Here is a 22,692-nt window from a genome sequence, read left to right as displayed (position 1 = left end):
TATGTAAAAGTGTTAAAGAAGTTACTTATATTGTTATAACAGTCACACACACACACCACATTTCTAGAACTCACATATTGAGTTCAATGAATTTGTTTATGTCAAACTCCACTCTCTGCTCTGCTATGCTCTGCTCTGCTGTGTTGTTTATTTGAAACGAACAAATATTTAAATATAGCTACATCGATTGACTGACTAACTCTACAGAATGGAAAAACAAACAAACAAGTAATAATAAATAAGATGATTTGCTTATAAAGAGAACGATAAAAATAATAATAAAAAAAGAAAAAAGACACCCAAAAACAAGATAAGACTTTTACAAGAAGTGATTGATTTTGACTGATTTTGATTACTATTCAGATAAAATTACTTTTTCAGTTAAGATACGCTGCTATAATAACTATTATTATTATTATTATTATTATTATCTGTTTGCTAAATTAATGATTACTTCTATTCTATTGCTAATACTGTTACAACTTGATTATTTTATTTAATAATACAACTATTTATAAATTTATAAAAATAGATAAAAAAAAAAAAAAGATATGAAAAGATATGAAAGATATGTTTTATTTGTTTACTTTCTCTAACTATTATGATCAAACAACAATACTTTTCCAATCTATCTTCTTCTTCCTTTTTGACGCGTCAAGATAGATTGATTAAGATAAAGTGATAAAACAATTTAGAGAAATATCAAAAAAACATAATTAGGCTGGACCTCTCTGTTTTTTTTTTGTTTTTTGTTTGAATTTTTATCAAAACTAATAGTGTTTTTGGATGGGTGCATCATAGACCAAAAGAAAATGAAAAAAAAAAATTGCAAAAACTGGTAAAAATCTGAAAATATCTTTTAGATTTTATTCGCTTTGAAATTTAATTTTTTATTTTTTTTTAAAAGACCTTTGCTTTGCAAAAGAGGTAAGGTAATTCATAAATATAATGATTAGATTTTGATTTTTTGAATTCAAAAAATAGATATTAAGATCTCAATATCTGAATTTTTAAAATAAAAAAAATCAATTTTTATTTTTTTCCTCATTATAATTTACAATGATGTAATTGTGTAGTACAATAAGTAGTTAGTTAGTTTGAAATGTTATTGAAGTAAATGATTATGTTGTGATATTAATGTATTGTTAGGTAAATGAAAAGTTTGAAAGAAAAGTTGGATTTCCACTGAAATAATATTATAATTATATGTATTTAGAATTTTATTTACAATTTGGATAGCCGGAAAAAGATAAAAAAAAGAGTTGAATGGCGATGGCGTTTTAAAACTTTTTTTCATTCCATTAATTTGTGTTTTCATTTGATACCATGAGTAATGACCTCAATAGATCTACTAAACTAACAATACCGACTAGTTTGTTCTTTTCGTTGACCACCCACACTCTATGTACACGTTCGTCGTTGACCATCTGCCAGATCTCTTGGATCGGGGTGTCGAGAGAGCACGTCTTGAATTGCTTGAACTGCTTGCCATCTCGCTTCTGTTTGCTCTTGAGAAATGTCTTTACGTCTTCGAATATCAGATCGAGATTCTTCTCGTTGATGCCTTTCCAGCTGTCGGTGCTCACTTCGTTCTTGATTTTGCCACGGTCATCCACCACTGCCACCGCACTGATTTTGTGGTCGTGAAGTAACCGCAGTACTTCAATGGTTGGGGTCGACTGGTTGACACACTTTGGATTGGGATGATAGAAGTTCTCGACTGTCGATTGACTCTGTACGATTCGCGAACGTATCAGCGGGTTTTGCCATGCCCAAATAGCTAGATCGGTTTGACTAATAACTCTATTCAAACGTGGAACACCACCACCACCGCCGCCACTACTACTTCCACTCCCACTTTCCAAAACTGGCGAAGGCACAGAGTAAACTGGAACTCTATGACAACCCATTGCGAACAACTGTATCAGATTGAATACATTGTCCATCTCTGTAACCACAGGACACATTGTTTCGACATCATTCGATTTGTTGATGACAACAGACACTGGATCCAGATTCAATTTAAAATAATTCATTCCCAACAACTTTGACGGTTTAATATTACTACTTCCACCATTTGCATCCATTTGTTTTTTAAACATTGCTAATACATATTCAACTATAAATTTGTTAATAAATTATTATTATTGTTTTATATAATTAATTGGTCCTGTAACTTACCAATATCAAACATATCAACTAAACCCATACAACCAAGTTTTGGATCGATTACAGGACACGATGATATATCATTTTCAGAGAGTACTTTGAGTGCCATGTCAAGAGAATCTGAACGCTTGACAGTGATCAATGCTTTGTTCATCCTATTCGATGAAATTACTTTTGATATGTTTTCATTTTTCAAATCGTTTGCCAAGTTCGCATCCATCTCAGTGAATACCTCTACAAGATTGGAATAAAAGTCAAGCTTTTCCTTGGGTGTACTAATATAGTTTAAACAAGATTTCTCTCTATACAATTTCGAGATTGAAACTTGTTTTTGTTTATATCTGCTATTACTATTACAATTCTCTTGTTTTTGTTGGAGTTGTTGTTTTTTACTCTTTACAATCGGTCCAAAAAATAGAATACCTGGAAAACTATTTGTTGGTTGACTATCACCATTATTATAATTATTAATACTTGTAAATGTCATATTTATGTTTATTATTGGTTTTTATTATAATGTATATATATTTAGAAATAGCAAAGATAAGATATGATAAGATAGTAATTATTATTATTATTATTATTATTATTATTTTTTAATCAAGAAAAATAGAATGTTTATTAATCGTTTCGAGAATGAAAATGAATACTTTAGAAATGATTTTAATCCAAGGTAGTCAAGCGATTGGAGTACAATGAATTTCGAATTCGTAATAAAGATCAATAGAAATGAAATTAAATAATGAAGAGTTTTCCTCTTTATAAATCTAATAGATTTCTTGTTGAATTTAGAAAGGTGTTTATAATTATTATGATGGCGATGATGCTTTCTTTTAATTTTATGATTTTTCAAAGTACTCATTTTATTAATAATTTTAACTACCAAATTGATTATATTGTTTAATTAAACGATATTCATTCATTATTGTTTTCTGATTTGATCTAATTTGATTGTTTAATTTGTTTATTTGGCCAATTAAATTGATTGATTGATTATTTTTAAACATTGGTAATCTCAATTGTTATTATTTGTTTTCTCTGTGATTCGTTTTTGGCCAGAGAGTAATATGAACATTTTCAGACTGTACAATTTTATAAATACATTTTATATAAAAATGGTACACACAACACGCAATTTATAAATTGATCGTATCGACATGGTCAATACAAAAACAATTTTATCTTAATCTAGATATATTTAATTGGATGATCAATTGAATATTGTGGTGGTGGAAAAAACAGCGTGTGTATGAAAATCAAAAAGTGTGTGAATTTATACCATGTGTTATCGATTGATGGACTGTCATTTGTTTTATGGATAGGGGTATGAAAAGGAGACATTTACTTAAATTGATTGATTGATTGGATTTGTTAACCACACACACACACATACAAACAGAAACAAATAAATAAATGTAGGAAACAATAATAAATGAATAAATGTACATTATCATTGATTGATTGATTGTAGTTACAATAGCCACAAAACTAATGGATTGATTGGTTGGATTATATTATTAATATGATGACAATCAAAAATGGAATTCAAAGTGTAAAACTATTGGTTTATGCTAATTGTCAAAGATTTAAGATAATATTAAATCTAAACACAAACACATCGGAATTGTTTAAATGAGATTTTTAGATTTATCGTTTCATATGAGCGTGTGAAGAACAGCTCTGAAAACATAATGAATGTTGATTGCCATTCAAAAACAAATGTAAAATTAGATTCTTACTCAGCAATTTATTTCGTAATTTGATCGACCAATTGTTATTATTTGTTTTTCGACTATTTATATTTGTTTACTGAGTCTGAATGTTATAAATAAAATAATTGGTAATGTTGATCATTGTTATTATTTTGTTTCATTCATTCATTTTGTTTGTTTTTTTGTTTAAAAAAAAAGATAATAAATTAAAAACAAATATTTAATAAATATTCAGTTAAAAATGGATAGCTATTAACTAGAATTTAATGATTTGATTGATTAATCCACTGCTTCTGCTGTTAACTTCTTTTTTTGTTACTGTCAAACAAACACAAAAACAAATACAGTATTGGTCAATGATATCAGCTAATAAAGGATAGAATTGGAATTAAAGGAAAAAGTGGGTTGATAAGATAATAATAAGTGTGTTAAAGTAGTTGTTTTTTTTTTTAATCTTTTTGTTATTCGTTGTTGCTTTACCAAATGTATACAAACACAATTGTACACACACTTGATAATATAATACATTTTTATAATAAATAAAACAACAATACAATTGTCTTTTATTGAATTACTCAAAGAAATGTTTTAAAATAAACAAAATGAAACACAAGTTAATTCAAAAAAAAAAAAAAAATTATTTGAAAAACAACAAAAATGGTTGGATGAAATTATAAACTATCTATCTTTCTCTCTTTTTATCTATTTTTTTATTTTATTGAAATAGTTTAAAAAAAAACTTGATATATATGTAGAAATGATCATAATAAAGTTTGATTACAACTTCACAGCTATGATATTACTTACTTTTTTGATAAATGAACGAAAACTAAATATGTCAACTTAATTAATATTAAAGTTAACTAAACTTGACCTTAATAAGCAAATATTAAAGAAAATATGTAAAATTAATTAAACTTATAAAGTATAAATAGTCGAAATTATAATCTATGAGAATGAAGTTGACAAATATTATTGTCAAATATGATCTTATAAAATAAACTAAAAACAAATAAGTTGTGGTCAAAAAACAATTCCTTTATTAAAATAAATTGTATTTAAATTTTGACATTTTTTTCTTGTTTTTTTTTTTTTGGTTATGTTTGGGATCATGATGAGGTGTGATATTTTTCATTTTTTGTATGGTCCGCCTGGTAAACATTTGTAAAAAAAAGATATTAATATTGTTTTCTATATAAATATTATTTATTTAATATGAGATCAATGAATAATATATCAATTTTTAAATATAAAATAAATGTGAGGTTTAAAAAAGTTTTTTTTTTAATACCTTTAAAGATTTACAAATAAAACAAAAAAAAAACATACAAAATAAATATTATGATAAATAAAGATTGATTTATAAAGGAAATAGTAATAAAATTCTCTCTTTTATAATATTAATCTTTTAAGTTCAAATTTTGATTTATTTCTTAAGAAAAACCAAAAGTGTATAAAAATTTAATAATTGTTTCAATTTAGAGTCAAAAAAAACTTTTTTGTGGAGTTTCCAAAAAAGGTTAATTTAGATACTAACAAAAATCATGTTAATAAATAAAAACTTTCTCACCCATGAAAAAGGTACTCTTTAAATACAATCCATGATATAAGCAAACAAAAATCAAAAACAATACAAATAATATCTATATTCAAAATATTTATATCTACAAAATTATTAATATCACAAATAATAAATATTTACTAAATAAATAAATAAAATAATGAATGTATTTATTCAAAAGACAAAGGAAGCACTTGGAACCAATTCAATTCCATCTGTAGAACATCCCGAGACCAATCATCTTAAGGACACTGGAAAGATTTTAAAGGCTGACTATGATGACCTATTATCAAATACCCATAGATTTATTAATGCTATTCATGGTAAGAATATAATAAATATATATTTTATTAAGTAATTTATTTAAATATTAATTATCTTTTTTTCCATTTTTTTTTTTCATAAAATAATATTAATTTTTCATTTTTATATTAGATTTCCAATATAAATGGGAAACATTAACCTATGTAATAAAGTCATTTGGTGTTGAACAATTCACAGATCCACAGCCGGTATTGAGAATTGCAGAGATCAATAGAGAGTTACAATTGTTACTCTATCCAATTATTCAATCTGCCAAGTCTGGTTTGTATGCCCAAACTGAAAAGGTCTATAAAGGCGATGTTGCACAAATCAAAGTTGAGCAATCCACTCTCGATAGTCTACGTCTCAAAGCCGATGCCTCACAAAGAAAGTTTATTAAATATCATGAAAAGAGACATCCTAATCCCGTAAAGTTAAGAAGAGTATGTTTGTTTTTTAAATCTAAAATTAATTAATTAGTAGATACTAACAATATTATTATTATTATTATTATCTTTCAATTTAGTATGAAGAAGAAAGAGATAAAGCAAAGAAGGAATATGATGAAAAGTTCAATGTCTATTGTGATTTGATTCATTCTCTCGAGTTGCATAGTGATGGTGTTGTGGTGGAGAACGTACAACGTCTCATCGATGAACTAAAGATCTACTTCTCTGAGGGCTATAGAATCATCGACAAGTTCTACAGAGAGGAGTTCTTGTCATATCCCGATACACTCACAGTCAACTCTAACATTGAGAGAATTGCAATGTCATCCATGGAAGGTGAGAGACTTGACAAGACTTTAGAGAGACCACTCCAACCAATTGAATAATAGAATCTATCACATCATCCCTATCTATTCATCTTTATAAAGATTTAAATAATACTCCAATGAAATCTTTAAATGTATATAAAAAAAAAAAACAAAAAAAAAAAAAAAAAGAAATTTTAAATAACAACAACATAACAAAACAATAATTATTTATAAACAATGACAATAAATATAATAATTATTATTTTTTTTTAAAAATTTCAACCTATTTGTTTGTGTTTTTTAAACTAACACATAAGTATAAAGATTATATTTATCTTAACAAGTGTTTGATTTGTTTGAATAATAAATATCTAATTTTTAGTGTTAATTAAACACACTACATTTGAACACACACACAAAAATTGAATTGTTTTTTTTTTTTTTTTTTTTGAAGATGACATTAATAAAATAACATAAAATTATTTTTATTATTATACTAAAAAAGAATTTATTACTTTAATTTATTAAATATCATTGCAATTGTAAACAGTTTGATATTTATTTTATTATTATATTACTTTATATATTTATAAATATTATTATTACATAAAGATTATCATCTTTATGTTTTTTTAAAAACTATTTATTTAAATAAAATAATAAAAATAAATTAATTTTATATTTTATATATAGATATAATAATGGATGTTACAGATATGAATAGTAACAGTAGTAGTAGTAATAGTAGTAGTAGTAGTAAAAAAGATAAAGATGAACAAATGTATGATTTGGAGGATAATGATGTAGATTTGAATGAAGATAACGATGAGAATAGTGACGATGATGATGACGAAATAGATGAAGATATTTATAGAATCGATGGTGAGGATATAGATGATGACGATGATGAATATGAAGATGATGACGAGGATGAAGATGATAAATACTATAGAAATAAAAAGACAACAAGCATTGCTGGTAATAGGAGAGTTATAAATAGAACAACCACTAGTACCACAACCAATAATAATAATAATAGCAATAGTAATAAAAAGATAGCAGATACTTCAACATCATCGGATGACGAAACCAAATTCAAGATTATACCATACGCAACACTAAAGGCAAAGTCACCAAGTAAAGGTATCCTTAAGAACAAAAATGAAACACCACAAAAGAGAAGAATCGTTTGGGATGAAGATAACCTCACCATCAACGAAAGTCAGAAATCCGCTACAATGAAAATAGATGAACCAAAGACACCTTATCATTATTATGAATCTGAAGAAGAAACAGGTAACTAATAGTTTAAAGCAATACAATATAAATATATATTTATCGTGTTTACTAAACCACTTATTATTATCGTGTTTAACATAACACACACAGAGGATTCAAAGAAATATTTGGAAAAGAGATTTATGGAGTTGGAGAAAGCACTGAAGAAAAAGAAGGGTAATCATGAAAAGAGTGAATGGGATACCTCGGATGAAGATATTAAATTGTCAAAGGTTGGTGGTCAAGTTAAGATACTGGAACAAAATGAACATTCTGGTGAAGCAGAGGACAATAATAATAATAATAATAATAATAATGGCAATGAAGATAATGATGCGGAGGAAGACGACCAAGAAGAAGAAGAAGAAGAAGAAGAGGATGAAGAGGAGACAGAAGAGGATAGAGTGAAACGTGAGAAATTCGATAAGATTAGAAAAGCACATTATAACGAGTTCTTGGAGTTGCGCAAATTGAAACATCATTTGGATGACGATATGGAGGACGATGACAACGATGGTGATGACGACGAAATGGCAAATGACGTCAATGTTGAAGATCCAAACGCAGCGGAATCGACAACCACCACCACTGCAACCAGTGAGAGTACAAATCAAGCGAAATCAAAGACACCATCGTCAAACACCACCAAGAGCAACAGTAGTAGCAGTAGCAGTAGTCCAAACAAACAAGTTAATTTCCAATCGAAACCAAAGAAAAAAGTTGTAATATAATATTGTCAAGTAACACACACACACAGTAAAACTCTCATTCCTTTTCCCCTTACCTCCCTCCTTCCTTTAGCCAAATAAAATTGTAATCTTTATTTTAAATAAATAAAAAAAAATGGATGAATGAGTTATTTAATTTACTAAACTAAAAAGAAGATAAAGATATAGTTTTTATTTTAGATTAATATATCTAATAATGTATATATATAACTTATTTAGTTATTGTGTCGGTCGTATCTTTTATTGTAATATATTATTTTTTTAAACAAAGAATATATCACCTTTTTTGACATAATTGTTCTTTAGAATACTTGGAGGCACTGGCAAGAGCCATGTAAATGAAAAATCACCAAACACCGATGATAAGTTGTTGATCAAACCCTTATCGTATTTCTTGGTGGGAGTTACTTGATTGACCAACTTTTTAATTGATTTTCTTCGAATGTCTTCTTGTTCGATGGTGGTCATGTTCCGACAGAGCAGCAAAATCTGTGAACACAACAGAGCAGTGATCGATATCTCTGTCAACACCATAACAATAACTAATAAACCTGAAATGATAACATGTGAAAGATCTATAACTGGTAAAGAATTTTCCTATATTTTTAAAAAAATAACATATCAATATTAGTATATGACAAACAGTGACCAAAATCAAATAAATAATAGTAAACATACATCTGATTGAAAACTTAAAACTTGGGTAGCTCGTGCAATTAACAATAAAAAGAAATAAATGATTGATATGGAGGAGTAGAATAAAAAGAGTACAAAGTATTTATGATTGAATACTCCAACGCAATTTCCAATCCATATGCAATGATGATCCATTCTAAGTACACATTTTTTACAAATACTACAATGATGTGCTCTTTCTGGTTTAAGCTCATTACATTTATTACAGAATCTAATATTTTACAAAGTATTAGCATTGATATATAGGATAATTTAAATGAATTGAATTATGTTTTGTAATTTACCGTTTCTCTTCTGTATGATCTGATATTGGATAGATTAAATAATATGAAGGTGAGAGAGTGTCTTGAAATTCTCCTGGACTGGTCGTCGAACATAAATAATAGGATATCAAAATAAAAATTGTAAACATCGTTGAAAAGAATGAATGTACTACGCCTCTAGTAAAAGTATCGGGATCGGACATCCAAGGAAATATCGAAAAATTGAGTATATATATATATGGGACAACCACCAGGAATAGTACCAGTGATTGGCATCCAAACCTTGCTACAAACGTCTTTCCCATCTGTGTGTGTATATGTGTGATGTGTAATATTTAAATAATTATGTGTAATTCGATTTATAAAAAAATGATTAAAAGATTATTAAATCTATAATTGTGATATGTTGTTATTGTTTGTTTTTTGTTTTGTTTTGTTGTTTAAAGATTATATGATTATTTAATAATAAACCAACTAATTAAAGGGTATGATACATTTATAAATGTTACAAAAAAATTATTAAAATAAAAATTATTAAATAAAATATTAAATTTAAGATATATTATGTTGATGTTTAAATGATATTGACTGATTGATAATGATTACGAATCTATATATATATCTTGATTACTTTTTTATAATAAATATTTTAATTCTATTTCTAAATATAAACCAATATAAAATATAAAATGAAATGATTGAATAAAGTTGGATATTGTTATCAATTATTCTATTTTCTCTATTATTCTATAAATATTATATATCTGGACGGACGTTCTCTCTCTCTTTCTATCTCTCTAAATTGATGTTTAGCAAGCACTAACTAAATCAATGCCGCTCAGCTGTGTGTATTATTGCTTTCTGCAGGGTGCTAGATAAAACCAGTAATAATTGCAATTGCTATTCAATTCTCTCTAGTTGAGGAGGAACGGTTGAAATTTGGTCAAATATATATAAAATTGTGTTGTGTTGTGTTGTGTTGGTGTTATATATAGTTGAATTGTTTGATTCTTTATAAATAAAATAAATAAAATAAATAAATAAATAAAAATGATAATCTAGTTTTTTTTTTTCCTTTTTGTTATTAATTACTGCCTGTGTATGTGTTGTATCTTTCAACTTTGCTTTGCTACTACAGTTAGTTATTGTAAGTTAAATAGTATACCCTTTTGTTATTTGTGTGTAATAAAATTTAATTAAATTCTAACTTATGATGCTTATTACTGTGTGAATGTTGTTATTTGTGTGTGTTTGTGTGTGTGTATGCAGTGTTATTTATTAAGGTTTGTGGTTATTTTTAATGAGTAGTTTTTTTGGTTTATGAATAATAAAAATTTTTTGTTTAAAAATTTTTTGTTTTTTTCAATTTTTCAAGATTTACAAACACTGGGAGATAAATCTTAAACTCAAAACAAACTTTGCACTTCAATTTTAAAACATCATCACATTTTACTTGAGAATAGTTACAACAACATCTAAGAGAAAAAGAATAATACAACATAAATATGAACATAACAAATTCAAAAATAAATCTAATTAGTAAGGATGTATATGTTATTAACTTTAGTTTATTGTTAACATTTTATAGCTCATTCTTAAAGAATTGTTAACAAATGTTTTATGTTGTACGGATAAATTAGTTGCCATTTAATTAGATTTATAAGTTATATTCTATTACACAAATATTTTTAAAACAAACTTTTTTTTTCAGAATGAATCATATTAATTTAATTATTTATTTGTTTGTTTTGTTTAATCTATTATTGAAGTAGATGAACACCATTCTCTTTCGAATTTATCATCTTCCAAGAATGGTTCCCAATGATTGTCTTCGATTGAATATTTGTAATTACCAAAATTAACACCACCAAATGAATAGATAAAACTTGATGTCGATGATTCTCGGTGATACATCAAATAAACACGATCTTCTTTGGCAGGAATAGGATCGAGATTGATTGTTTGTTTGTTTTCAACATTGTATTTGACGATTTTTTTGTTATCTTCTTGGTATAAGTAGAAATTGCCATTGTTATCATGACAGGCCGAGTAAGCGCTAAGTTCAATTTTATGAGTTGATATTGTTTTATTTTTCAAATCAAATTGAATCACCTTATTTACTTTGGTTGTTATTGAATATAATGAACCGTTGAGGATCATTGTTGATATTTGTTCACCATATTCATCAGGTAATTGATGATATCTTTCGAATTTCATTGTCTTGATATTGAATCGATCGATTCTGTTCTTTATACGATCATAACCATTAAACAAATAGATATGATCTTGACCATCATAACAAACTGATATATAACTACCACCCTCAATACCTTCGATATCACCGATATGTTCAATCGATTTCGATTTAATCGAGAATTTCATCCATTTGTTTGGATTGTTGAAACCACCGAATACATAGATATATTCACCAATTGAAACAATCGATTGGTATGTACCTCTAAAATAATAATCAAAATTGAATTGTTCGATTGAATTGTTGTTTGATGTGTTGATAAGTGTTGCTCCTCCTGATCTATTAGTTGTGAAAATATATGAAGATTTATTATCATTGTTGTTTGTTGTTGTTGCTGATGATAATAGTTTGATTGATTGACTGATAATTGAATTCAATTGATTGAAATCAAGTTGTTTGATTAATAATTTATATGACGGGGTTTCATTTTTTTTATTATTATCATTGATTTCAGTTGTTTTATTGAATTGATTGTTGTATTTATGAATGATATCCAATAATAATGATGATGAATCATTGTTGTGTTGTTTGATAAGTTCATCAATATTGAATGGATCATGATGTTCATTGAACAATATTTGACTGTTATTTAAAATGAATGATTGTAATGTTGAACTCGATGTTATTGATTTCATTATAGTTGTTGGAGAATATTTTGACGTTGTATCTTCAACCATTGATTGACTATTATTACTATTACTATTATAGTTATTATTACTATTATTATCTTTTGCCATTTTATTATTTAATAATTTATTATTATTTAATTTATAATTAATATTTATAATATTAACTAAATATTTCAAATGATTTATCTTAATATCTATTTGATTTGTAATAGTTTGTTTATCATTTAAGATTGGTTTCTTTAGTTTGTGTTCTTCAATTACAAGATATTGATGTAATTGTTCAAAGTGTTGTGATATCTTGTTCTCTGTTGCTGACAATGATTGATATTGAGATGTCGATGATTTTAATGATTCCCATATCGATTTTATTTGTATGTTGATGAATGTACTACTATTATCTTCATTATTATTATTGTTAATATTGTTATTGTTATTATGATTACTGGCCTCTAATATCTCATTGTTCAAAAACATATTATCTAATGAGTGTTTAATTTGATTGATATGTTCACAATGAATTGAGTGATCTAGTTTTTGTTTGTAATGATCAAACATACACAAATAACACATTAGTTCATTGCATTTGTGGCAAATAAACTCCAATGTTTTATTATGTTTTGTGCAATCTTTTGACATTTACTACTTTATTTATGAAACTAAATACAATAGAAAATTAGAAAAGAAGACAACGAATTTTCGAAAGAAAAAACAAACAAAAAAAAAAATTAAAAGTTCCTATTTATAAAAAAATCTTTTTTAGAAGTTATTGATTTATATAGACACAATTATAAGTATCAAATAAAGTTGTTATCGTATAAAACTGCTCTAATTTTCTATATTCAATTCTTGTTTGTGAACTCTTTTAATTTTTGTCTTATGCACATCTTATTTTTCACCTCATCAAAGCTTAATATGAAAAGAGAAAAGTAAAAAAAAATGGTATACAAAAAAATAGTTCTTTAAGATATTTAGCTAGATTTTATTTAATTTGTTATTGTGGTAGATGCACACCATGCTCTTAAACATTTATCATCTTTCAAGAATGATTTCCATTTGTCCTTTTCAATTGAATATTTGTAATTACCAACTCCAGAAAACAAATATAGAAAGCTTGATGTTGATGATTCCCGGTGATACATCAAATAAACACCTTCTTTTTTGGTCGGAATCGGATTGAGATTGATTATTTGTTGAGCTTCAACATTGTATTTTATGACTTGGTTGTTATGATAATTGTATATAAAGAAATTTCCATTGTTATCATGACATGCTGTGTATGGTTCATGGTAGATTTGATGATGATTTGTTATTGTTTTATTTGCCAGATCAAATTTAATCATATTAGTTTGACCGTATGGTATAGAATATAATGAACCTTTGAAGATCATTGTTGATACTTGTTCACCATATTCATCAGATAATTGATAATATCTTTCAAACCTCATTGTATTGATGTTGAATCGATCGATTCTATTATTATAACAACCATTAACCAAATAGATATGATCTTGACCATCATAACAAACTGATATATAATAATCACCCTCAATACCTTCGATATCACCAATATGTTCAATTGATTTCGATTTAATTGAGAATTTCATCCATTTGTTTGTATTGTTCTCACCACCGAATACATAGATATATTCGCCAATTGAAACAATCGATTGGTATGTACTGCTAAAATCATAATCTAATTCTAATTGTTCGACTGAATTGTTGTTTGTTGTGTTGATAAGTGTTGCTCCTTTTTTATTGTGTGTTGTGAAAATATATGATGCTTTATCATTGCTTGTTTTTGTTGAAACTGATGATAATAGGTTGTTGCTTTTTGTTGTTATTGATGATTTAATCTTTTCAAGTTTGACTGACTGATTGATAATTGAATTCAATTGGTTGAAATCAAGCTGTTTTATTGATAGTATATAGGAAAAATTATAATTATCAGTGATTTCAGTTGTTTTATTGAATTGATTATTATATTTATGAATGATATCCAATAATAATGATGATGAATCATTGTTGTGTAGTTTGATAAGTTCATCATAATTAAATGGATCATGATGTTCATTGAATAATGTTTGATTATTATCTGAGATGAATGATTGTAATGATGAACTTGCTGTGATTGATTTCATTATTGTTGTTGGAGAATAGTCTGTTGTTGTATCTGATATCTTTGACTGACTATTATCTTTTGTTTCGGTATTATTATTATTTAATTTATGATTTGTATTTATAATATTAACTAAATATTTCAAATGATTTATATTATTATCTATTTGATTAATGATTGTATCTTTATCATTGATAATATCTTTCTTTAGTTTATGTTCTTCAATGATTAGATATTGATGTAATTGTTCAAAGTGTTGTTTAACCTCATTCTCTGTTGCTGATAATGATTGATATCGAGATGTAGTTGATTTTAATGATTCCCATATCGATTTAAGTTGTGTGTTGATGAATGTACTACTATTATCTTCATTATTATTATTGTTAATATTATCATCTAATATCTCATTGTTCAAAAACATATTATTTAATGAGTGTTTAATTTGATTGATATGTTCACAATGAGTAGAATGATCTAGTTTTTGTTTGTAATGATCAAACATGCATAATGAACACATCAGTTCATTGCATTTATAGCAAATATACCTAATTGTTTTATTATGCTTTGTGCAATTTGATGTCATTTATTACTTGTCTACAATAGAACATATAATTGTTGTATAACATTAGCAAAATTAAAGACAAAAAACACAAAACAATCATTCATGATGATCTCTTGCAAAAAAAAAAAGTGTGTTTATTTAAAATTTATCATTTGTAATTACATTGATAACAGGTTGTTCCATTTTCATAGCGATCGGATGGTTTAACTTGGTATCAAATTCAGTCTTGTTCTTATCAGTAAATTTAAATGAATGCTTTTCTAAATACTCACGAGCCTCTTTATCATTTGCGAATCCCAATGGTGTGATTTGTTCCAATAAAATAGTTGGTCTAACACTTTTAAAACAATAATAATAATAAACAAAGTTAGTTTGATAAATTCAAAACATTATATCATATTAAGAAAAAAATAAACACATACGCCTTGGTCATAACTTGAAGTGCAGTTATTCTGATTCTTGGTGATATCTTATCCAATATATAGTTCTCCATATTAAAAGTACTCTGACACAATTTAAAGTATCTTATAAAGTTGTTGTCATAGAATGCTGCTCTAATCTTCAATGCATACTTTACACATTCTTGTGCTGCCAAATCTTGTGTTAACTCTGAAAATGTTTTTGTCATATCTTTTATCATATATATAATATAAAATTGAATTAGAAATAAACTATTCAAACTATTCATATAAGACTTGACATACCTGTGCTATTATTCTGAAAGATACAATATAATATTCTATAAGCGAAAAACTCTGCTACTTTACCTTTATTTCCTGGAATCTTATATAGTTCGAAAAGTTGTGTTTGACATTGATTGAATTGTCCTAAATCTCCCTATAAAATTTAATAGAATATGATAATTGGTCAATAAACATATTGAACTTTGTTATTATTATTATTATAATTATTGGCAACTTACATTTTCCATTGCTAATCTTGCATGAGCTTCATAGACATCGATTGAGAATTGATTCTTGATGTTTTGTACTCGCATGTCTTGTCGCATCGATCTGAATTGCTCACAGATATAGGTGTAGTCTTGTTTGTCTTTCCAGTGGCGTTTGAGATGATCGAATGTCTTTCGTAACGTTGGTTCGGGTCTGACGGTCGATGGATCCGGTGCCGATGTCAATCTGAGGTATGGCTTCTCTAGGTCAGTACTGGTTCCTTTGATCGTCATTGAATCCCAATCCAGCTCACCGCTATCTGTATATGTCTGATGATGTTGATTTCCTGTCGATGTCGATAGACTCGCTGCTGAAGTTGCTGAATATATTCCGAACCTCTGATTTCTCTTATTTATATTATTTTGTGTATCATTTAAATCGTTTCCACTATACAACATCATCGTATCAATAATCGATTAATATAAATTTAAAACCTAATACCTAATATTATTTTAGATTTATACATACATATTCTTTCTCTTTTTATTTACTATTAAGCTTATTCTTTGATGAAAGTGGAATGATATCTTCTTTTGCATTCCATTTATCTCTGATTTTATTTTTTGTTTGGTTGTTTATTAATATTAGTTAGTTTAGAACATATATATATATATATATCTAAATAGATAGATCCTAAAACTTACAAAATAATGATAGGTTGTGAATCCCAATCGATTGAATAGAAATCAGGTTTTTGCTTAGCATCGTTTATCGTTTGTTTTATCTTTTGTTGAATCTCGTCTAAATCTTCTTTCGGACATCTCTCCAGTGATTTACTTACATATCTATTTAAACTCTCTAAAAATTGTTTCTTTGGTATCGTTGGTTTACCTGTTGATGATGTCGATGTTGTTGTAGTCGTAGTAGTTTGTTGTGGTTGTTGTTGTTGTTGTTGTGGCATTTGATATTGTTGTGGATATACCTGTTGTTGATAACCTTGTTGCTGTGTAATCGATTGGAATGGTTGTTGTTGTTGTTGTTGTTGTTGCGGATAACCCTGTTGTTGTGCTTGCTGTATTTTCTGTGCCATTGTCATTGTTTGTTGTTGATGTGGGGGTATCTGCTGTGCTGCTTGACTCTGTGAAACCTGTTGGTATTGTTGGTATTGCAGTTTCTGAAGCATCAGCTGCTGTACTCCCACCGCTGTATTTGGGGTTGCCGAACTCGAGTTGGTGCCACCTACTGCTACGCTATCGGTCTTTTTCGACTTGGGTTTGAATACCGGTGGAGGAACGATCGTATTCGTTTTATTCGGTACCATTGAAAATTTTATTGGTTGTTGTGGTTGTTGTTGTTGTTGCTGTGATAGTGGTTGTTGTGGTTGCTGTTGTTGTTGTTGTTGTTGTTGCTGCTGCTGCAGATGTAGACTATTCATTTGTTGCATAATTTGTTGTTGATTATCAAAGTTATTGTTAAACATTGGTTGTTGTAGTTGTTGTTGTTGTTGTTGTCCTGTTGTTGTAGTTGTCGTGGTTGTCGTAGGTAACGTGACATTTGTATTATTCGATTGATTATAAAAATTTTGGTAATAAGGTGTATTCTGCATATAGTAATATTGATAAAAGTAATTCGGATCCATTTGTTGTTGCTGTGTATTATTCATTTGTAGTTGTTGTATTTGTTGTTGCGTTTGTTGTTGTTGTTGTGGAATGTTCATCTGTTGTTGTTGCTGCGTTTGTTGTTGTTGTTGTTGCTGAATGGTCATCTGTTGTTGCATTTGTTGTTGGTGTAGATTTGCCCAGTAGGTTGCCATTGCATTCGGATCCATCATGTTGGTAGGTGACCCAGACGATACTTGTTGTTGTTGTGGTTGTTGTGCTGTATTCATTGTTGATTGACTATTGTTGTTGCTGTTGTTGTTATACATACCTTACCTGAAAATATATATATAAATAATATTATATTATATTCTAAATCACTAAAGATCAACAATAATAATAATAATAATGATGTTATCTATTATCTATCCCTTTCTTTGTTTGTTACAAGTGTATTCTATTCTATTCTATTCTATTGTATTGTATTCTATACTATTATATAATATTATACTAAAACTAATTGAACAAACTTTTAAAAAAAAAAAAGAAAGTATATAGATTATTATTTTATTTTCTCTAATTATATAATATTTATTTTAATTAACAAAAACTAAAACAAAAACAAAAATAAAACAAAGCTAAACTATGTTTCTTTATCTGATTTATATTAATATTTCGATTATTTTATTTAAAAAACAAAAAAAGAACAAATAATTGTAATAATAATAACAAATCTTTTTAACAAACTTCTAAATTCTTTCTTGTTTTATCTTATTTTTCGTAAAATAGTAAAGTTGTAATGGTTCTACTCAAATTTATATTTGATTTTGTTATAAAAGTTATCTTATTAAGAATTGGCGCAATGTTTGTTTATTTTATTTTTTTTGTCCAAGTCGAATGAAAAATTAAAAGTAACGTATTTTTTTAGAAAGTGAATTTTAGTTTATTTATTTAATAGTATCTATTCTTTACGTCCATCAATTTACATATTCTTTTAATGTATTTTGTTTAAATTTAGTAATAAAATTAAAACATTATTAATGGTGTTTTTTTTTTTAAAAAAAAATTTTACCATTTTTGTAGTGAACTTTGATGTGATTTAACAATAAAAGACCAACAACATTAATATATTAATGCTAAAAATAAAAAAAAATTGGTCGACTGATCATGATTCGAAAATGAACCAAATAGATTAATTTAATATTAAATAAAGAAATGAAAGAAGCAAAGAGTTAAAGGAATAGAGAAAAGACAAATAAATGTATACAACAACATTAGCAATAGAACTAATTCTGTTATTGAACTCTCACCGGTCGTACTATTCCAACTCTAATCAATAAAAGAATTTGAATCATCTCACCTTTAAGTCTTTGTTTATTATCATCATTGAATCATTGTGATCAATCACAATTTGAGGTGAGAATGGAGAGTGATTGTATTGAGATGAGAGATAGAATTGGAGGGATGGTTTGGATGAGGAATATATACATTGTCTTTATTGGATTGTTGTTGGAGACTACTGGATCAAAGTGCTCTGCGAGAGTTGGATGCTTCATCACGGGAGATTTCGGTTGGCAATTTGTTGGATGGAATGCAGGTCTACAGCGTAGAATGGAGGAATAATGACACCTGGTGGCAAAGGTGGTGCTCCATTGAACAGTTCAACAGTTGGTATCTGGAGTTGGTAAAGTGGAAGACCAAGTGCATTACAAGGATTTTGAAGGTTGAGGGGATTGGCTGGATTGGCTACAGGTGGAGGAGTCCCAACTGGAGGCATGACACCTTCATAGCCTTGAGGAGCAGCATATCCAGGTGGAGATATGGGAGGCAAGTGTCTTTGGATTGTATTGGTGACATCCAAATGTGTCGTTCCACAAGAGATGATCCTGACAGGATTTGCTGCTGCACCATTCTGATAGTACAAAACAAGCATCGCAAAGTCTCCATTGTTTCTGGGATAGATCTTGACACCAATAACGATCCTGATTGTGCTTGGTATTGCAGCCACCGCAGGGACACCAGGAGCAGGAAGCACAGCAGCAACACGATCCATGAAATAGTCGAGGCACTTTTGATGTAACACTGGAAGTGATTGAGACTTGGCTGCTTCGATGACCAATGTTGGGTAAGGATTTCCATGACCATCTGCCGAATGATTGTTGTGGACTTTGGGTCGAAGAGGTCGCAAAGATTGGTCTGGCTCAGCATTTGCATGTCCTGGTTGGAGGATCAATGTCGCAGCTCCTCCGGTGTGCAACAAATGTTGGTTTGGGAATGTTTGAACCCATATCATATCCTTGATCGCATTGACAGTGCATGAATGCGCCATTGAGGGTACTTCATAGATCCATGCCCTTCCATCTCTAAACCATATCCTCGACTTGAACTCAGATCTCTCTCCATCCTTTTGTCTTCTTGCTATAAAAGTATTATGGTTGATGGGTCCAAGTTCAACTCCTCCATCGGGAACATATCCTATCTGGATATAGATGAGGATGTTAGTGATATATTTCTTGCAATACAATTAAAGTCATACTTGTCGCAAATAATCTATTTTATTCGACCAACCTCTGATCCTTTTAACTACCTCAAGCACTTCCAGTTGAGACTGATTTGTTGGTGATGAGAGCGCAAGAGAGTCGATATATGGTTCAGTGTGTGCATGCTCTTGATTTGAAGAGGAAGAGGAGGAGGAAGAGTACAGTTGCTGAGTCATCGGTATTGCTTGATGATCACCTCTTTGTTTCTTTTGAACAGTGACATCACTGCCTTGATTTGATCTCTTCAAATGAATAGAAGTATCATCACCTGTATTTGCCATGACAAGAGTGTAGGAGACTCGTTATTTGGTTCAGTGGTACCAGATCTTGATTTGAAGATGTTTGTGTGTATGTATTCCTTCTATCTGTACAACTATAACTACGAAGAGAGAATGATGATTAGTGAGGAATATAAATTATCACCTATCTTTTGTAACTAATATATATAATCCGTATATTATATTTTTATAGACTATATAATCTTTCAAATAATAAACAAATAATTAAATTATATGATATCAAAAAAAATAAACAAATGATTAACAGTTCATATTATGATACATTTAATAAATAATGTTCCTTATAGAAGTAAAAAACAAATAAATAAATAATAGAAAAGACAATAATATTATTAAAAAAGATATTATAATTTTTATTGGGCTTTTTCAAATGTCAATTCGATTTAAATCTTTCAACTCTGTGAATTCACAACCATTACAATAATTACAATACTCCACGCTCTATAGTAACAATCTAAAGTTGAGGAAGACCATGAGCTATGTAACAGACAACTCTTCCTCATATGTCTCTGTACAGAAATAACTTCTCTGAAAGTCGCAGGTAAGCTAATTTCCATTTGTCCTGTAGGTGACTCGGTATCTGTCTGATCGACGCAGCTTTCAAACAATTCGAGAAGGTTCCTATCTCTATTATCATCTGGTCTAGTCGACTCTCTTGTTCCTTGATCAGTGGGAACCAAGGTGCGGCGGACCACAATGGGAACACCAGTGTTGACGAAGTCCGATTCTCGTCGTCCCACTTCGCTATCGTTCTCGGTATCAGTTTCGGCGGTGGAAACATGTAAAGGTGATGTCCATTCCTCCATTTCTGGCTGAAAGCATCCTTCTGGAATGTGCAATATGGAATTGTTCTTCTGTTCGAATGTGAAGCAAATAGGTCTAATGTCTTCTGTTTCCATGATCCTGTGGTACCATTCCTTCTTTAATGTCCATCCGTATCTGATCTCTTTCTTTTTGTTGTTTTCTACTCCTCTTGATAGATTGTCGGGAGTTAAATTGAACGTTCCCGGAATGTGTTCGATCATCACTGTAATATTCCTTTTTAGACAGCTTTTCCAAAACTGTTCGATCGGTTTCAATAACCTTTCGATTGGTCCACCTTGCTTTTGAACGTATGACATTGCTGTCGTATTGTCTGTCCTTATAAGTAATGTTCCGTCTTCCAATCCATCTTCTACCATATTGTACGCTTGTATGATCCCATGCGTTTCTCTCCAATTTGAACTGTTTTTCTTTTCTAATTCTGACCACTCTCCTGAAAATTGAAACTCTGTTCAGTCTAGATGTGTAAGTGTTGCACCCCAACCATACTCTGCTGCATCTGTTTGAAGTATCCAATCTGCTTCTGTTTCCATTGCTAACGGTTTCCCGTTCCAATCCTTTAACACTTTTAACCACATCACTAACTCTTCTTTCACTTCCACTGGCAACATTATCATCTTGTCCCAGTTTCCTTGATTCTCTCTTAACGACGCTACCAGAAATCGATGAACCACTCTTTGAAATAATCTCTGAGGGATCACCCTTAATGTCGTTAACTTTCCTTTTAACCCTGCCGGTAATCTCTGAACTTCTTGTCTACTAATATGTGATGATAAGCTTTTCTGATGTCTTTCTATATCATCCAGTTATCTTATTAAGAATTGGCGCAATGTGAAATTTGATGTGATTGAACAATAAAAGACCAACAACATTAAATATATTAATACTGTTATCACGTACTTTAACAAAGAAGACATGGAGCCAACCACAATATGCTTTTAAAAGTAGTCATCAAATATATATGAATACAAACAATCTCAATCGACTAAAATAGATTTGATGTACTTAACAATCAACAATGCTATTAATTAACTATCTATCTATTACTAATACAACTAAAAAAAAAATAATATATTTTTAAATTTAATAATATTAATAAAACTCAACTTATTTATTTTTTTTTATAAAAATTTGATAAAATTTTGGGCATGATGAATGTGTCATTTGAAATTTCCAAAGGTGAAAGAAATCAGCTGAAATATTATTAAATATTGATATTTAATATTCGTTTATTCATTTTATATGAATATAACAAAAAAGTAAATTATTATATATCTAAAATTCAATAGATCTATTTGTTAACATTTAATATTTCTTTAACAAATAAAAGATAAAAGAATTTGGAAAATTTTATCTAAAATATCTGGGGGTCACCAAATTTCCCTTTGATAAAAAAATAAAAAAAATCAAAAATAAATTAAATTTTAGTGAAATTGGGTTGTTAATTAAAATGCTAGCAGGCAGGTGATCTTTCATTCGTGTGAATTTTTGATATACATATTTAAAATATAATTG

The 22,692-nt window shown here is 28.5% G+C and overlaps 9 protein-coding genes across 9 annotated transcripts; 2 read left to right on the top strand and 7 right to left on the bottom strand.

The window, feature by feature from the left end:
• Positions 1 to 101: 101 nt before the first annotated feature.
• PPL_08261 (uncharacterized protein) lies at positions 102 to 2,656 on the bottom strand (the record flags this gene model as incomplete). The annotated part of the gene is made up of 4 exons (XM_020579083.1): positions 102 to 199; positions 405 to 438; positions 1,527 to 2,119; positions 2,182 to 2,656. 4 exons carry the CDS (start codon positions 2,654 to 2,656, stop codon positions 102 to 104), a joined length of 1,200 nt encoding a protein of 399 aa, XP_020430922.1.
• Positions 2,657 to 5,602: 2,946 nt separating this feature from the next.
• PPL_08260 (uncharacterized protein) lies at positions 5,603 to 6,580 on the top strand (the record flags this gene model as incomplete). The annotated part of the gene is made up of 3 exons (XM_020579082.1): positions 5,603 to 5,765; positions 5,878 to 6,188; positions 6,272 to 6,580. 3 exons carry the CDS (start codon positions 5,603 to 5,605, stop codon positions 6,578 to 6,580), a joined length of 783 nt encoding a protein of 260 aa, XP_020430921.1.
• A 623-nt stretch (positions 6,581 to 7,203) lies between these two features.
• dpiA (protein phosphatase inhibitor 2) lies at positions 7,204 to 8,511 on the top strand (the record flags this gene model as incomplete). Its single annotated transcript, XM_020579081.1, has 2 exons — positions 7,204 to 7,798; positions 7,892 to 8,511. 2 exons carry the CDS (start codon positions 7,204 to 7,206, stop codon positions 8,509 to 8,511), a joined length of 1,215 nt encoding a protein of 404 aa, XP_020430920.1.
• Positions 8,512 to 8,769: 258 nt separating this feature from the next.
• Positions 8,770 to 9,670, bottom strand: PPL_08258 (cell cycle regulator with zn-finger domain; the record flags this gene model as incomplete). The annotated part of the gene is made up of 4 exons (XM_020579080.1): positions 8,770 to 8,928; positions 9,052 to 9,105; positions 9,187 to 9,415; positions 9,489 to 9,670. 4 exons carry the CDS (start codon positions 9,668 to 9,670, stop codon positions 8,770 to 8,772), a joined length of 624 nt encoding a protein of 207 aa, XP_020430919.1.
• A 1,549-nt stretch (positions 9,671 to 11,219) lies between these two features.
• Positions 11,220 to 12,824, bottom strand: PPL_08257 (kelch repeat-containing protein; the record flags this gene model as incomplete). Its single annotated transcript, XM_020579079.1, has 1 exon — positions 11,220 to 12,824. The coding sequence occupies one exon, from the start codon at positions 12,822 to 12,824 to the stop codon at positions 11,220 to 11,222; it is 1,605 nt and encodes a 534-aa protein (XP_020430918.1).
• A 509-nt stretch (positions 12,825 to 13,333) lies between these two features.
• Positions 13,334 to 15,049, bottom strand: PPL_08256 (kelch repeat-containing protein; the record flags this gene model as incomplete). The annotated part of the gene is made up of 1 exon (XM_020579078.1): positions 13,334 to 15,049. The coding sequence occupies one exon, from the start codon at positions 15,047 to 15,049 to the stop codon at positions 13,334 to 13,336; it is 1,716 nt and encodes a 571-aa protein (XP_020430917.1).
• Positions 15,050 to 15,166: 117 nt separating this feature from the next.
• PPL_08255 (uncharacterized protein) lies at positions 15,167 to 16,379 on the bottom strand (the record flags this gene model as incomplete). Its single annotated transcript, XM_020579077.1, has 4 exons — positions 15,167 to 15,365; positions 15,451 to 15,658; positions 15,733 to 15,865; positions 15,951 to 16,379. The coding sequence occupies 4 exons, from the start codon at positions 16,377 to 16,379 to the stop codon at positions 15,167 to 15,169; spliced, it is 969 nt and encodes a 322-aa protein (XP_020430916.1).
• An 82-nt stretch (positions 16,380 to 16,461) lies between these two features.
• On the bottom strand, positions 16,462 to 17,845 carry PPL_08254 (bromodomain-containing protein; the record flags this gene model as incomplete). The annotated part of the gene is made up of 2 exons (XM_020579076.1): positions 16,462 to 16,528; positions 16,623 to 17,845. 2 exons carry the CDS (start codon positions 17,843 to 17,845, stop codon positions 16,462 to 16,464), a joined length of 1,290 nt encoding a protein of 429 aa, XP_020430915.1.
• A 770-nt stretch (positions 17,846 to 18,615) lies between these two features.
• On the bottom strand, positions 18,616 to 21,161 carry PPL_08253 (uncharacterized protein; the record flags this gene model as incomplete). The annotated part of the gene is made up of 4 exons (XM_020579075.1): positions 18,616 to 18,652; positions 18,784 to 18,845; positions 19,120 to 19,995; positions 20,784 to 21,161. 4 exons carry the CDS (start codon positions 21,159 to 21,161, stop codon positions 18,616 to 18,618), a joined length of 1,353 nt encoding a protein of 450 aa, XP_020430914.1.
• Positions 21,162 to 22,692: the final 1,531 nt, after the last annotated feature.

This window comes from Heterostelium album (assembly GCF_000004825.1).
Source record: "Heterostelium album PN500 unplaced genomic scaffold PPL_scaffold8, whole genome shotgun sequence".
Lineage (NCBI taxonomy): Eukaryota > Evosea > Eumycetozoa > Acytosteliales > Acytosteliaceae > Heterostelium > Heterostelium album.
Note: the sequence above shows the minus strand (reverse complement) of the source record. Positions and strands in the feature narration are given on the sequence as shown.